The 15,772-nt window shown below is 59.8% G+C and overlaps 1 protein-coding gene across 2 annotated transcripts in view; it reads right to left on the bottom strand.

Annotated features, from left to right (window-relative positions):
* Positions 1-15,772, bottom strand: part of pld3 (phospholipase D family member 3) — an 86,261-nt gene that overhangs the window by 53,532 nt on the left and 16,957 nt on the right. For both annotated transcript variants that reach the window (XM_067975148.1, XM_067975149.1), the window contains 4 exons: positions 14,948-15,016; positions 14,002-14,174; positions 1,458-1,641; positions 44-161 (listed from right to left, as the gene is read on the bottom strand). In XM_067975148.1, the coding sequence (XP_067831249.1) occupies positions 44-161; positions 1,458-1,641; positions 14,002-14,174; positions 14,948-15,016 (544 nt within the window). The remainder of the gene's footprint in view (positions 1-43; positions 162-1,457; positions 1,642-14,001; positions 14,175-14,947; positions 15,017-15,772) is intronic.

The following is a 15,772-nucleotide window of genomic DNA, read 5'->3' as shown; positions in this document are numbered from 1 at the left end:
GCAAATGACTGACTGGCAGGGCCCTGAGTTTCAGTTCACTTACCGCTCTGTTCCAGGACAGATAGGTCGGCCAAGGATTGTGACTTTGAGGGTTTATTGACAGCGACTCGTACAGAGAGCTTTCCGGAAACTCTCTGCAGTTCCTGAAAAACCTCTTCGCCCTGAGGAGATAAGTTAAGAACAGCAGAAGAACAACATAAGGAATAGGAGCAGGAGTAGGCCACTCGGCCCCTCGAGCCTGCTCCGCCATTCAATAAGATCAAGGCTGACCTTCGACCTCAACTCCACTTTCCCGCCCGATCCCCATATCCCTTGATTCCCCGAGAGTCCAAAAATCTATCGATCTCAGTCTTGAATATACTCTGACTCAGCATCCACAGCCCTCTGGGGTAGCGAATTCCAAAGAGTCACAACCCTCTGAGTGAAGAAATTCCTCCTCATCTCAGTCTTAAAATTATCAATCAAAGCGAGTGATGGAGAGAACACGACAGGGGTTTCATCCTGTCTTAGTGTGAGGGACTGTGCTGGGTATAAGGTGACTCCCCTTCCTTGTCCCCCACCCCTGCCTTGTGACTCCCCCTCCCCCTCCCCCACCCCTGCCTTGTGACTCCTTCCCCCAGCCTGCAGAAGTCTTTGGTTCCCCACGACACTCCCCCGAACTGGAAATGTCCTTCTCTCAGGAACTTGTGACGCTCCTCATTAACAGGTTCCGTACTCACCACAGCTCAGCAATTCCTGCCAGAGGGTCAGGCCTCTGGGAGATGGGCTGGACGCTGGACGTTGGCCCCCAGTCCAGCTCGAGTCCAGAAGAACCCGCTGGTAAACAGCGTTTCCAGAAAGTTCTGGTCTAAGGGGCAGAACCTCCCCCCCCCTTAACAGGCCGATAATGTCAGGGGGATTCCCTCGGGGCGGGGACTCCCTGGGGGCAGAGCCGGGCGGGAGGCGGGGACTCCATGTGGGCAGAGCCAGAGAGGGCGGGGACTCCATGGGGGCGGAGCCGGGGGGATTCCATGGGGGCGGAGTCAGGGGCAGAATTCGGGTTGGTGGCCAGTTAAAATCGCCCGTTCGTTAGCCGCCCTGGAGCAGCGGGGAGCTGACAGGTTTGTATCTTAACCAGCACCCCTGGACACACACGCAGTGCTAGCGTGTTCCTTTATAACACACGCGTGATGTCCCGTTGACGTCATGGAGACCCGACTGCGATTTTAACTGGGAGGCCTGGGATGGAAGCAGCAGTGGATTGGAGCTTGAAGGTCCACCATTAAAATCCTTTTATTATTAATTCCTTGTGGGGCCTTTTTAACAGCCTTCTCCACTTGTTCTGTCACCTTCAAAGATTTGTGTACAGACACCCCCGGGTCTCTCTGTTCCTGCACCCCCTTTAAAATTGTACACGTTTGATTACATTGAGTATAATTATAATATGAAGGACCCACTGACATCTCCCCGGGCCGTACCTGGCTCGCTGAAGGCTCTGAGGTGTGTGTGTCTGTGTTTCTCATTGCCCAGTAGAAGGAGGCGATGTCAATGCTCCTCTCTGCCTCACTCAATAACTTCATCCAGCCATCGAAAATAGAGGGATTCACTGTCGAATTAAGTCCAAAATGCATCCCTTCTGGAATACTCTCAACGAGGACGAGGCTAGGAACAGATAGAGCGAGTGTAAGACTCGAGCAGCTCATGGCTCCAACACCTCGAACACGACCTTGAGGAGACGAGCAGCTCCGTCCCATCAGTAGGTTTGATTGCTCCACCGTGTTGTCCCACTCACCAAGGACCACTCCCCGTGTGACAGGCAGGCAGCTGGGAGGATACCTGTGTGCTGGGGATTTGCTTGCGATAAGCAAACTGCTGCCATCTCACTCGGCCAATCCTTCCGCCCTCAGGAGTGAGCTGGGTATGGGGGAGGCAGACGGCCGTTATTAAAACCCCCTCATTGAGGACCAGACCTCTGTTACCAGACACGCTGTAGCACTTAGCCCAGACGGCCTGAGGAAGTCGCTGACAAATGAAACTATTGGCTCAAAAGATTCCTCAAGATCCCCAGATCCCCCGACACCCTCCTCCCTTCGTTCCCTACGACATCTGGGGTCATTCAACATCCTGCAGGGGGCGCTGGAGCCTCTCTCTCTCTCTCTGTCCCCCAGGTATTGGGAGTGTGGGAGCCCCTCTCTCTCTCTCTCTCTATCCCCCAGGTATTGGGGGCGCTGGAGCCCCTCTCTCTCTCTCTCTCTCTATCCCCCAGGTATTGGGGGTGTGGGAGCCCCTCTCTCTCTCTCTCTCTGTCCTCCAGGTATTGGGGGTGTGGGAGCCCCTCTCTCTCTCTCTCTCTGTCCCCCAGGTATTGGGAGTGTGGGAGCCCCTCTCTCTCTCTCTCTCTATCCCCCAGGTATTGGGGGTGTGGGAGCCCCTCTCTCTCTCTCTCTCTATCCCCCAGGTATTGGGGGTGTGGGAGCCCCTCTCTCTCTCTCTCTCTGTCCCCCAGGTATTGGGGGTGTGGGAGACCCTCTCTCTCTCTCTCTCTGTCCCCCAGGTATTGGGAGTGTGGGAGCCCCTCTCTCTCTCTCTCTGTCCCCCGGGTATTGGGGGTGTGGGAGCCCCTCTCTCTCTCTCTCTCTGTCCCCCAGGTATTGGGAGTGTGGGAGCCCCTCTCTCTCTCTCTATCCCCCAGGTATTGGGAGTGTGGGAGCCCCTCTCTCTCTCTCTCTCTCTGTCCCCCGGGTATTGGGGGTGTGGGAGCCCCTCTCTCTCTCTCTATCCCCCAGGTATTGGGGGTGTGGGAGCCCCTCTCTCTCTCTCTATCCCCCAGGTATTGGGGGTGTGGGAGCCCCTCTCTCTCTGTCCCCCAGGTATTGGGGGTGTGGGAGCCCCTCTCTCTCTCTCTCTCTGTCCCCCAGGTATTGGGGGTATGGGAGCCCCTCTCTCTCTCTATCCCCCAGGTATTGGGGGTGTGGGAGCCCCTCTCTCTCTCTCTCTCTGTCCCCCAGGTATTGGGAGTGTGGGAGCCCCTCTCTCTCTCTCTCTCTCTCTCTGTCCCCCGGGTATTGGGGGTGTGGGAGCCCCTCTCTCTCTCTCTATCCCCCAGGTATTGGGGGTGTGGGAGCCCCTCTCTCTCTGTCCCCCAGGTATTGGGGGTGTGGGAGCCTCTCTCTCTCTCTGTCCCCCAGGTATTGGGGGTGTGGGAGCCCCTCTCTCTCTGTCCCCCAGGTATTGGGGGTGTGGGAGCCCCTCTCTCTCTCTCTCTCTGTTCCCCAGGTATTGGGGGTGTGGGAGCCCCTCTCTCTCTGTCCCCCAGGTATTGGGGGTGTGGGAGCCCCTCTCTCTCTCTCTCTGTTCCCCAGGTATTGGGGGTGTGGGAGCCCCTCTCTCTCTCTCTCTCTGTCCCCCAGGTATTGGGAGTGTGGGAGCCCCTCTCTCTCTCTCTCTGTTCCCCAGGTATTGGGGGTGTGGGAGCCCCTCTCTCTCTCTCTCTCTGTCCCCCAGGTATTGGGGGTGTGGGAGCCCCTCTCTCTCTCTGTCCCCCCGGTATTGGGGGTGTGGGAGCCCCTCTCTCTCTCTCTCTATCCCCCAAGTATGGGGGTGTGGGAGCCCCTCTCTCTCTCTGTCCCCCCGGTATTGGGGGTTTGGGAGCCTCCCTCTCTCTGTCCGCCAGGTATTGGGGGTGTGTGAGCCCCTCTCTCTCTCTCTCTATCCCCCAAGTATGGGGGTGTGGGAGCCCCTCTCTCTCTCTGTCCCCCCGGTATTGGGGGTGTGGGAGCCCCTCTCTCTCTCTGTCCCCCCGGTATTGGGGGTTTGGGAGCCTCTCTCTCTCTGTCCCCCAGGTATTGGGGGTGTGTGAGCCCCTCTCTCTCTCTCTCTATCCCCCAAGTATGGGGGTGTGGGAGCCCCTCTCTCTCTCTGTCCCCCCGGTATTGGGGGTGTGGGAGCCCCTCTCTCTCTCTGTCCCCCCGGTATTGGGGGTTTGGGAGCCCCTCTCTCTCTCTCTCTCTGTCCCCCAGGTATTGGGGGTGTGGGAGCCCCTCTCTCTCTCTCTATCCCCCAGGTATTGGGAGTGTGGGAGCCCCTCTCTCTCTCTCTGTCCCCCAGGTATTGGGGGTGTGGGAGCCCCTCTCTCTCTCTCTCTCTCTGTCCCCCAGGTAATGGGGGTGTGGGAGCCCCTCTCTCTCTCTCTATCCCCCAGGTATTGGGAGTGTGGGAGCCCCTCTCTCTCTCTCTATCCCCCAGGTATTGGGAGTGTGGGAGCCCCTCTCTCTCTCTCTCTCTCTGTCCCCCGGGTATTGGGGGTGTGGGAGCCCCTCTCTCTCTCTCTCTCTCTGTCCCCCAGGTATTGGGGGTGTGGGAGCCCCTCTCTCTCTATCCCCCAGGTATTGGGGGTGTGGGAGCCCCTCTCTCTCTCTCTATCCCCCAGGTATTGGGAGTGTGGGAGCCCCTCTCTCTCTCTCTCTCTGTCCCCCGGGTATTGGGGGTGTGGGAGCCCCTCTCTCTCTCTCTCTCTGTCCCCCAGGTATTGGGAGTGTGGGAGCCCCTCTCTCTCTCTCTATCCCCCAGGTATTGGGAGTGTGGGAGCCCCTCTCTCTCTCTCTCTCTCTGTCCCCCGGGTATTGGGGGTGTGGGAGCCCCTCTCTCTCTCTCTATCCCCCAGGTATTGGGGGTGTGGGAGCCCCTCTCTCTCTCTCTATCCCCCAGGTATTGGGGGTGTGGGAGCCCCTCTCTCTCTCTCTGTCCCCCAGGTATTGTGGGTGTGGGAGCCCCTCTCTCTCTCTCTCTCTGTCCCCCAGGTATTGGGGGTATGGGAGCCCCTCTCTCTCTCTATCCCCCAGGTATTGGGGGTGTGGGAGCCCCTCTCTCTCTCTCTCTCTGTCCCCCAGGTATTGGGAGTGTGGGAGCCCCTCTCTCTCTCTCTCTCTCTCTCTGTCCCCCGGGTATTGGGGGTGTGGGAGCCCCTCTCTCTCTCTCTATCCCCCAGGTATTGGGGGTGTGGGAGCCCCTCTCTCTCTGTCCCCCAGGTATTGGGGGTGTGGGAGCCTCTCTCTCTCTCTGTCCCCCAGGTATTGGGGGTGTGGGAGCCCCTCTCTCTCTGTCCCCCAGCTATTGGGGGTGTGGGAGCCCCTCTCTCTCTCTCTCTGTTCCCCAGGTATTGGGGGTGTGGGAGCCCCTCTCTCTCTGTCCCCCAGGTATTGGGGGTGTGGGAGCCCCTCTCTCTCTCTCTCTGTTCCCCAGGTATTGGGGGTGTGGGAGCCCCTCTCTCTCTGTCCCCCAGGTATTGGGGGTGTGGGAGCCCCTCTCTCTATCTGTCCCCCCGGTATTGGGGGTGTGGGAGCCCCTCTCTCTCTCTCTCTATCCCCCAAGTATGGGGGTGTGGGAGCCCCTCTCTCTCTCTGTCCCCCCGGTATTGGGGGTTTGGGAGCCTCTCTCTCTCTGTCCCCCAGGTATTGGGGGTGTGTGAGCCCCTCTCTCTCTCTCTCTATCCCCCAAGTATGGGGGTGTGGGAGCCCCTCTCTCTCTCTGTCCCCCCGGTATTGGGGGTGTGGGAGCCCCTCTCTCTCTCTGTCCCCCCGGTATTGGGGGTTTGGGAGCCTCTCTCTCTCTGTCCCCCAGGTATTGGGGGTGTGTGAGCCCCTCTCTCTCTCTCTCTATCCCCCAAGTATGGGGGTGTGGGAGCCCCTCTCTCTCTCTGTCCCCCCGGTATTGGGGGTGTGGGAGCCCCTCTCTCTCTCTGTCCCCCCGGTATTGGGGGTTTGGGAGCCCCTCTCTCTCTCTGTCTCTGTCCCCCAGGTATTGGGGGTGTGGGAGCCCCTCTCTCTCTCTCTATCCCCCAGGTATTGGGAGTGTGGGAGCCCCTCTCTCTCTCTCTGTCCCCCAGGTATTGGGGGTGTGGGAGCCCCTCTCTCTCTCTCTCTCTGTCCCCCAGGTATTGGGGGTGTGGGAGCCCCTCTCTCTCTCTCTATCCCCCAGGTATTGGGAGTGTGGGAGCCCCTCTCTCTCTCTCTATCCCCCAGGTATTGGGAGTGTGGGAGCCCCTCTCTCTCTCTCTCTCTCTGTCCCCCGGGTATTGGGGGTGTGGGAGCCTCTCTCTCTCTCTCTCTCTGTCCCCCAGGTATAGGGGGTGTGGGAGCCCCTCTCTCTCTATCCCCCAGGTATTGGGGGTGTGGGAGCCCCTCTCTCTCTCTATCCCCCAGGTATTGGGGGTGTGGGAGCCCCTCTCTCTCTCTCTCTCTGTCCCCCGGGTATTGGGGGTGTGGGAGCCCCTCTCTCTCTCTCTATCCCCCAGGTATTGGGAGTGTGGGAGCCCCTCTCTCTCTGTCCCCCAGGTATTGGGGGTGTGGGAGCCTCTCTCTCTCTCTGTCCCCCAGGTATTGGGGGTGTGGGAGCCCCTCTCTCTCTGTCCCCCAGGTATTGGGGGTGTGGGAGCCCCTCTCTCTCTCTCTATCCCCCAGGTATTGGGGGTGTGGGAGCCCCTCTCTCTCTCTCTGTCCCCCAGGTATTGGGGGTGTGGGAGCCCCTCTCTCTCTCTCTCTATCCCCCAAGTATGGGGGTATGGGAGCCCCTCTCTCTCTGTCCCCCAGGTATTGGGGGTGTGTGAGCCCCTCTCTCTCTCTCTCTGTCCCCCGGGTATTGGGGGTGTGGGAGCCCCTCTCTCTCTCTCTATCCCCCAGGTATTGGGGGTGTGAGAGCCCCTCTCTCTCTGTCCCCCAGGTATTGGGGGTGTGGGAGCCTCTCTCTCTCTCTGTCCCCCAGGTATTGGGGGTGTGGGAGCCCCTCTCTCTCTGTCCCCCAGGTATTGGGGGTGTGGGAGCCCCTCTCTCTCTCTCTCTGTTCCCCAGGTATTGGGGGTGTGGGAGCCCCTCTCTCTCTGTCCCCCAGGTATTGGGGGTGTGGGAGCCCCTCTCTCTCTCTCTCTGTTCCCCAGGTATTGGGGGTGTGGGAGCCCCTCTCTCTCTGTCCCCCAGGTATTGGGGGTGTGGGAGCCCCTCTCTCTCTCTGTCCCCCGGGTATTGGGGGTGTGGGAGCCCCTCTCTCTCTCTCTCTATCCCCCAAGTATGGGGGTGTGGGAGCCCCTCTCTCTCTCTGTCCCCCCGGTATTGGGGGTTTGGGAGCCTCTCTCTCTCTGTCCCCCAGGTATTGGGGGTGTGTGAGCCCCTCTCTCTCTCTCTCTATCCCCCTAGTATGGGGGTGTGGGAGCCCCTCTCTCTCTCTGTCCCCCCGGAATTTGGGGGTGTGGGAGCCCCTCTCTCTCTCTGTCCCCCCGGTATTGGGGGTTTGGGAGCCTCTCTCTCTCTATCCCCCAAGTATGGGGGTGTGGGAGCCCCTCTCTCTCTCTGTCCCCCCGGTATTGGGGGTGTGGGAGCCCCTCTCTCTCTCTGTCCCCCCGGTATTGGGGGTTTGGGAGCCTCTCTCTCTCTGTCCCCCAGGTATTCGGGGTGTGTGAGCCCCTCTCTCTCTCTCTCTATCCCCCAAGTATGGGGGTGTGGGAGCCCCTCTCTCTCTCTGTCCCCCCGGTATTGGGGGTGTGGAAGCCCCTCTCTCTCTCTGTCCCCCCGGTATTGGGGGTTTGGGAGCCTCTCTCTCTCTGTCCCCCAGGTATTGGGGGTGTGTGAGCCCCTCTCTCTCTCTCTCTATCCCCCAAGTATGGGGGTGTGGGAGCCCCTCTCTCTCTCTGTCCCCCCGGTATTGGGGGTGTGGGAGCCCCTCTCTCTCTCTGTCCCCCCGGTATTGGGGGTTTGGGAGCCCCTCTCTCTCTCTCTCTCTGTCCCCCAGGTATTGGGGGTGTGGGAGCCCCTCTCTCTCTCTCTATCCCCCAGGTATTGGGAGTGTGGGAGCCCCTCTCTCTCTCTCTGTCCCCCAGGTATTGGGGGTGTGGGAGCCCCTCTCTCTCTCTCTCTCTGTCCCCCAGGTATTGGGGGTGTGGGAGCCCCTCTCTCTCTCTCTATCCCCCAGGTATTGGGAGTGTGGGAGCCCCTCTCTCTCTCTCTATCCCCCAGGTATTGGGAGTGTGGGAGCCCCTCTCTCTCTCTCTCTCTCTGTCCCCCGGGTATTGGGGGTGTGGGAGCCCCTCTCTCTCTCTGTCCCCCCGGTATTGGGGGTGTGGGAGCCCCTCTCTCTCTCTGTCCCCCCGGTATTGGGGGTTTGGGAGCCTCTCTCTCTCTGTCCCCCAGGTATTGGGGGTGTGTGAGCCCCTCTCTCTCTCTCTCTATCCCCCAAGTATGGGGGTGTGGGAGCCCCTCTCTCTCTCTGTCCCCCCGGTATTGTGGGTGTGGGAGCCCCTCTCTCTCTCTGTCCCCCCGGTATTGGGGGTTTGGGAGCCTCTCTCTCTCTGTCCCCCAGGTATTGGGGGTGTGTGAGCCCCTCTCTCTCTCTCTCTATCCCCCAAGTATGGGGGTGTGGGAGCCCCTCTCTCTCTCTGTCCCCCCGGTATTGGGGGTGTGGGAGCCCCTCTCTCTCTCTGTCCCCCCGGTATTGGGGGTTTGGGAGCCCCTCTCTCTCTCTCTCTCTGTCCCCCAGGTATTGGGGGTGTGGGAGCCCCTCTCTCTCTCTCTATCCCCCAGGTATTGGGAGTGTGGGAGCCCCTCTCTCTCTCTCTGTCCCCCAGGTATTGGGGGTGTGGGAGCCCCTCTCTCTCTCTCTCTCTGTCCCCCAGGTATTGGGGGTGTGGGAGCCCCTCTCTCTCTCTCTATCCCCCAGGTATTGGGAGTGTGGGAGCCCCTCTCTCTCTCTCTATCCCCCAGGTATTGGGAGTGTGGGAGCCCCTCTCTCTCTCTCTCTCTCTGTCCCCCGGGTATTGGGGGTGTGGGAGCCTCTCTCTCTCTCTCTCTGTCCCCCAGGTATTGGGGGTGTGGGAGCCCCTCTCTCTCTATCCCCCAGGTATTGGGGGTGTGGGAGCCCCTCTCTCTCTCTCTATCCCCCAGGTATTGGGGGTGTGGGAGCCCCTCTCTCTCTCTCTCTCTGTCCCCCAGGTATTGGGAGTGTGGGAGCCTCTCTCTCTCTCTATCCCCCAGGTATTGGGAGTGTGGGAGCCCCTCTCTCTCTGTCCCCCAGGTATTGGGGGTGTGGGAGCCTCTCTCTCTCTCTGTCCCCCAGGTATTGGGGGTGTGGGAGCCCCTCTCTCTCTGTCCCCCAGGTATTGGGGGTGTGGGAGCCCCTCTCTCTCTCTCTCTCTGTCCCCCAGGTATTGGGGGTGTGGGAGCCCCTCTCTCTCTCTCTCTATCCCCCAAGTATGGGGGTGTGGGAGCCCCTCTCTCTCTCTGTCCCCCCGGTATTGGGGGTGTGGGAGCCCCTCTCTCTCTCTGTCCCCCCGGTATTGGGGGTTTGGGAGCCTCTCTCTCTCTGTCCCCCAGGTATTGGGGGTGTGTGAGCCCCTCTCTCTCTCTCTCTATCCCCCAGGTATTGGGGGTGTGGGAGCCCCTCTCTCTCTGTCCCCCAGGTATTGGGGGTGTGGGAGCCTCTCTCTCTCTCTGTCCCCCAGGTATTGGGGGTGTGGGAGCCCCTCTCTCTCTGTCCCCCAGGTATTGGGGGTGTGGGAGCCCCTCTCTCTCTCTCTCTGTTCCCCAGGTATTGGGGGTGTGGGAGCCCCTCTCTCTCTGTCCCCCAGGTATTGGGGGTGTGGGAGCCCCTCTCTCTCTCTCTCTGTTCCCCAGGTATTGGGGGTGTGGGAGCCCCTCTCTCTCTGTCCCCCAGGTATTGGGGGTGTGGGAGCACCTCTCTCTATCTGTCCCCCCGGTATTGGGGGTGTGGGAGCCCCTCTCTCTCTCTCTCTATCCCCCAAGTATGGGGGTGTGGGAGCCCCTCTCTCTCTCTGTCCCCCCGGTATTGGGGGTTTGGGAGCCTCTCTCTCTCTGTCCCCCAGGTATTGGGGGTGTGTGAGCCCCTCTCTCTCTCTCTCTATCCCCCAAGTATGGGGGTGTGGGAGCCCCTCTCTCTCTCTGTCCCCCCGGTATTGGGGGTGTGGGAGCCCCTCTCTCTCTCTGTCCCCCCGGTATTGGGGGTTTGGGAGCCTCTCTCTCTCTGTCCCCCAGGTATTGGGGGTGTGTGAGCCCCTCTCTCTCTCTCTCTATCCCCCAAGTATGGGGGTGTGGGAGCCCCTCTCTCTCTCTGTCCCCCCGGTATTGGGGGTGTGGGAGCCCGTCTCTCTCTCTGTCCCCCCGGTATTGGGGGTTTGGGAGCCCCTCTCTCTCTCTCTCTCTGTCCCCCAGGTATTGGGGGTGTGGGAGCCCCTCTCTCTCTCTCTATCCCCCAGGTATTGGGAGTGTGGGAGCCCCTCTCTCTCTCTCTGTCCCCCAGGTATTGGGGGTGTGGGAGCCCCTCTCTCTCTCTCTCTCTGTCCCCCAGGTATTGGGGGTGTGGGAGCCCCTCTCTCTCTCTCTATCCCCCAGGTATTGGGAGTGTGGGAGCCCCTCTCTCTCTCTCTATCCCCCAGGTATTGGGAGTGTGGGAGCCCCTCTCTCTCTCTCTCTCTCTGTCCCCCGGGTATTGGGGGTGTGGGAGCCTCTCTCTCTCTCTCTCTGTCCCCCAGGTATTGGGGGTGTGGGAGCCCCTCTCTCTCTATCCCCCAGGTATTGGGGGTGTGGGAGCCCCTCTCTCTCTCTCTATCCCCCAGGTATTGGGGGTGTGGGAGCCCCTCTCTCTCTCTCTCTCTGTCCCCCGGGTATTGGGGGTGTGGGAGCCCCTCTCTCTCTCTCTATCCCCCAGGTATTGGGAGTGTGGGAGCCCCTCTCTCTCTGTCCCCCAGGTATTGGGGGTGTGGGAGCCTCTCTCTCTCTCTGTCCCCCAGGTATTGGGGGTGTGGGAGCCCCTCTCTCTCTGTCCCCCAGGTATTGGGGGTGTGGGAGCCCCTCTCTCTCTCTCTATCTCCCAGGTATTGGGGGTGTGGGAGCCCCTCTCTCTCTCTCTGTCCCCCAGGTATTGGGGGTGTGGGAGCCCCTCTCTCTCTCTCTCTATCCCCCAAGTATGGGGGTATGGGAGCCCCTCTCTCTCTGTCCCCCAGGTATTGGGGGTGTGTGAGCCCCTCTCTCTCTCTCTCTGTCCCCCGGGTATTGGGGGTGTGGGAGCCCCTCTCTCTCTCTCTATCCCCCAGGTATTGGGGGTGTGAGAGCCCCTCTCTCTCTGTCCCCCAGGTATTGGGGGTGTGGGAGCCTCTCTCTCTCTCTGTCCCCCAGGTATTGGGGGTGTGGGAGCCCCTCTCTCTCTGTCCCCCAGGTATTGGGGGTGTGGGAGCCCCTCTCTCTCTCTGTTCCCCAGGTATTGGGGGTGTGGGAGCCCCTCTCTCTCTGTCCCCCAGGTATTGGGGGTGTGGGAGCCCCTCTCTCTCTCTCTCGGTTCCCCAGGTATTGGGGGTGTGGGAGCCCCTCTCTCTCTGTCCCCCAGGTATTGGGGGTGTGAGAGCCCCTCTCTCTCTCTGTCCCCCCGGTATTGGGGGTGTGGGAGCCCCTCTCTCTCTCTCTCTATCCCCCAAGTATGGGGGTGTGGGAGCCCCTCACTCTCTCTGTCCCCCCGGTATTGGGGGTTTGGGAGCCTCTCTCTCTCTGTCCCCCAGGTATTGGGGGTGTGTGAGCCCCTCTCTCTCTCTCTCTATCCCCCAAGTATGGGGGTGTGGGAGCCCCTCTCTCTCTCTGTCCCCCCGGAATTTGGGGGTGTGGGAGCCCCTCTCTCTCTCTGTCCCCCCGGTATTGGGGGTTTGGGAGCCTCTCTCTCTCTATCCCCCAAGTATGAGGGTGTGGGAGCCCCTCTCTCTCTCTGTCCCCCCGGTATTGGGGGTGTGGGAGCCCCTCTCTCTCTCTGTCCCCCCGGTATTGGGGGTTTGGGAGCCTCTCTCTCTCTGTCCCCCAGGTATTCGGGGTGTGTGAGCCCCTCTCTCTCTCTCTCTATCCCCCAAGTGTGGGGGTGTGGGAGCCCCTCTCTCTCTCTGTCCCCCCGGTATTGGGGGTGTGGGAGCCCCTCTCTCTCTCTGTCCCCCCGGTATTGGGGGTTTGGGAGCCTCTCTCTCTCTGTCCCCCAGGTATTGGGGGTGTGTGAGCCCCTCTCTCTCTCTCTCTATCCCCCAAGTATGGGGGTGTGGGAGCCCCTCTCTCTCTCTGTCCCCCCGGTATTGGGGGTGTGGGAGCCCCTCTCTCTCTCTGTCCCCCCGGTATTGGGGGTTTGGGAGCCCCTCTCTCTCTCTCTCTCTGTCCCCCAGGTATTGGGGGTGTGGGAGCCCCTCTCTCTCTCTCTATCCCCCAGGTATTGGGAGTGTGGGAGCCCCTCTCTCTCTCTCTGTCCCCCAGGTATTGGGGGTGTGGGAGCCCCTCTCTCTCTCTCTCTCTGTCCCCCAGGTATTGGGGGTGTGGGAGCCCCTCTCTCTCTCTCTATCCCCCAGGTATTGGGAGTGTGGGAGCCCCTCTCTCTCTCTCTATCCCCCAGGTATTGGGAGTGTGGGAGCCCCTCTCTCTCTCTCTCTCTCTGTCCCCCGGGTATTGGGGGTGTGGGAGCCCCTCTCTCTCTCTGTCCCCCCGGTATTGGGGGTGTGGGAGCCCCTCTCTCTCTCTGTCCCCCCGGTATTGGGGGTTTGGGAGCCTCTCTCTCTCTGTCCCCCAGGTATTGGGGGTGTGTGAGCCCCTCTCTCTCTCTCTCTATCCCCCAAGTATGGGGGTGTGGGAGCCCCTCTCTCTCTCTGTCCCCCCGGTATTGGGGGTGTGGGAGCCCCTCTCTCTCTCTGTCCCCCCGGTATTGGGGGTTTGGGAGCCTCTCTCTCTCTGTCCCCCAGGTATTGGGGGTGTGTGAGCCCCTCTCTCTCTCTCTATCCCCCAAGTATGGGGGTGTGGGAGCCCCTCTCTCTCTCTGTCCCCCCGGTATTGGGGGTGTGGGAGCCCCTCTCTCTCTCTGTCCCCCCGGTATTGGGGGTTTGGGAGCCCCTCTCTCTCTCTCTCTCTGTCCCCCAGGTATTGGGGGTGTGGGAGCCCCTCTCTCTCTCTCTATCCCCCAGGTATTGGGAGTGTGGGAGCCCCTCTCTCTCTCTCTGTCCCCCAGGTATTGGGGGTGTGGGAGCCCCTCTCTCTCTCTCTCTCTGTCCCCCAGGTATTGGGGGTGTGGGAGCCCCTCTCTCTCTCTCTATCCCCCAGGTATTGGGAGTGTGGGAGCCCCTCTCTCTCTCTCTATCCCCCAGGTATTGGGAGTGTGGGAGCCCCTCTCTCTCTCTCTCTCTCTGTCCCCCGGGTATTGGGGGTGTGGGAGCCTCTCTCTCTCTCTCTCTCTGTCCCCCAGGTATTGGGGGTGTGGGAGCCCCTCTCTCTCTATCCCCCAGGTATTGGGGGTGTGGGAGCCCCTCTCTCTCTCTCTATCCCCCAGGTATTGGGGGTGTGGGAGCCCCTCTCTCTCTCTCTCTCTGTCCCCCAGGTATTGGGAGTGTGGGAGCCTCTCTCTCTCTCTATCCCCCAGGTATTGGGAGTGTGGGAGCCCCTCTCTCTCTGTCCCCCAGGTATTGGGGGTGTGGGAGCCTCTCTCTCTCTCTGTCCCCCAGGTATTGGGGGTGTGGGAGCCCCTCTCTCTCTGTCCCCCAGGTATTGGGGGTGTGGGAGCCCCTCTCTCTCTCTCTCTCTGTCCCCCAGGTATTGGGGGTGTGGGAGCCCCTCTCTCTCTCTCTCTATCCCCCAAGTATGGGGGTGTGGGAGCCCCTCTCTCTCTCTGTCCCCCCGGTATTGGGGGTGTGGGAGCCCCTCTCTCTCTCTGTCCCCCCGGTATTGGGGGTTTGGGAGCCTCTCTCTCTCTGTCCCCCAGGTATTGGGGGTGTGTGAGCCCCTCTCTCTCTCTCTCTATCCCCCAAGTATGGGGGTGTGGGAGCCCCTCTCTCTCTCTGTCCCCCCGGTATTGGGGGTGTGGGAGCCCCTCTCTCTCTCTGTCCCCCCGGTATTGGGGGTTTGGGAGCCTCTCTCTCTCTGTCCCCCAAGTATTGGGGGTGTGGGAGCCCCTCTCTCTCTGTCCCCCCGGTATTGGGGGTGTGGGAGCCCCTCTCTCTCTCTGTCCCCCAGGTACCTGCAGGGGTTGGGACAGCCCACGTCCAGGTAGTCGGCAGCTCCTACTGTCCCGCTGGAGGTCCGGATGGTCTTATCCATTTGGTGGTTGAAGGGGAAGAGCAGGAGCTGCACCATCATCAGGAGGATGAGAATGAAGATGACCACCAGCACCAGAGCCGCGTCTCGGTAGATCTGGAGGAGGGACGACAGAGAAGGAGCTGGTGTTAGATGCTCTGCCCAACCTGCAGCATCTGCACTGCCCCAATCATTCCCCCCTTCCACACTCCCAGGCTCGGATGAGACTGTTCCCCCAGAGTGAAGCATCATCACTCCCCCCACCCCACCTGAATAAAACATTCACCAATGATTGAATTATACAGTCATCAAAGTCAGGAAGGCTAGGAACACAGGAGCATAGGAGCAGGAGAAGGCCATTCAGCCCCTCGAGCCTGTTCAGCCATTCAATTAGAACCGGGCTAATCTGAACCTCAACTCCCTATCCCTTAATACCTTTTCCTAACAGAAATCGATCAATCTCAGGCTTGAAAGCTTCAATTAACCCCCCAGTATCCACAGCCTTTTGGAGAAGAGAGTTCCAGATTTCCACTCCCCTTTGTGTGAGGAAGTGCTTCCTGACATCACCCCTGAACGGCCTGGCTCTAATTTTAAGGTTGTTCCCCCTTGTTCCCCCACTAAAGGAAATAGTTTCTCTCTATCCACCTGATCGCATCCTTTAATCATCGTAAACACCTCAATTAGATCACCCCTTAATCTTCTACACTCGAGGGAATACAAGCCTTGTCTCTGCGGCCTGTCCTCATCCTGTTGGCATGGAAATAGCCAGAGTACTGGGAAGCCAGCCAGTGTGATGACCTACAGACCAATCGGGAAGCCCCCGTCCCCCCTTAGAGCTGGGAAATGTCCCCCCCACATCCAGAGAGACACAGCGATGGGGAGACTCATACCTTCTGTAATCCTGGGCTCCGCGGGGTGTACATCACCTCCCCAGCGGGGGGCGGCGGCGAGGCCTTCAGCTTCAGGGAGAAAGCAGATGGATTTGTTAAATGACAGAGACACAGTGACAGCCCCTGGAACCTTTGCCGAATTGGCCATTCTTTATGAGTCAACCCAGATACTGGGTATTGGCATACTGTTTGACTGTGGAAGGCATCACAGCTGAACCTGATGCTGTCCTTACCTCATGTACAGGCACACAGACACACACACACATAGACACACACACACACAAGCACACAAACACACACACACATAGGCGCAAACACACACATACATAGGCGCAAACACACACACATAGGCGCAAACACACACAGACACACAAACACACACACACAAGCACGCACACAGACACAAACACACACAGACATACAGACACAAGCACACACATGGACACAAACACACACAGACACACAGACACAAGCACACACATAGACACAAATACACACAGACACACACACAGACACAAACACACACACACAAGCACATGCATAGACAAACACACACAGATACACACGCACACGCAGACACACACACAGGCACACACACAGACACAAACACACACACACATAGACGCAAACACACAAGCACACACATAGACGCAAACACACACAGACACACAAACACATAGACGCAAACACACAAGCACACACATAGACACAAACACACAGACACACATGTACACAAGCACACACACAAACACGCACTAACGTACACACAAGCAGACACACGCAATTCAACGTAATTCATTGTATGTGAAGTGTTTTACTGTGAAG

The sequence above is a fragment of the Heptranchias perlo genome, chromosome 41, assembly GCF_035084215.1.
Source record: "Heptranchias perlo isolate sHepPer1 chromosome 41, sHepPer1.hap1, whole genome shotgun sequence".
Taxonomy (NCBI): domain Eukaryota; kingdom Metazoa; phylum Chordata; class Chondrichthyes; order Hexanchiformes; family Hexanchidae; genus Heptranchias; species Heptranchias perlo.
This window is presented reverse-complemented; position numbering and strand designations above follow the sequence as displayed.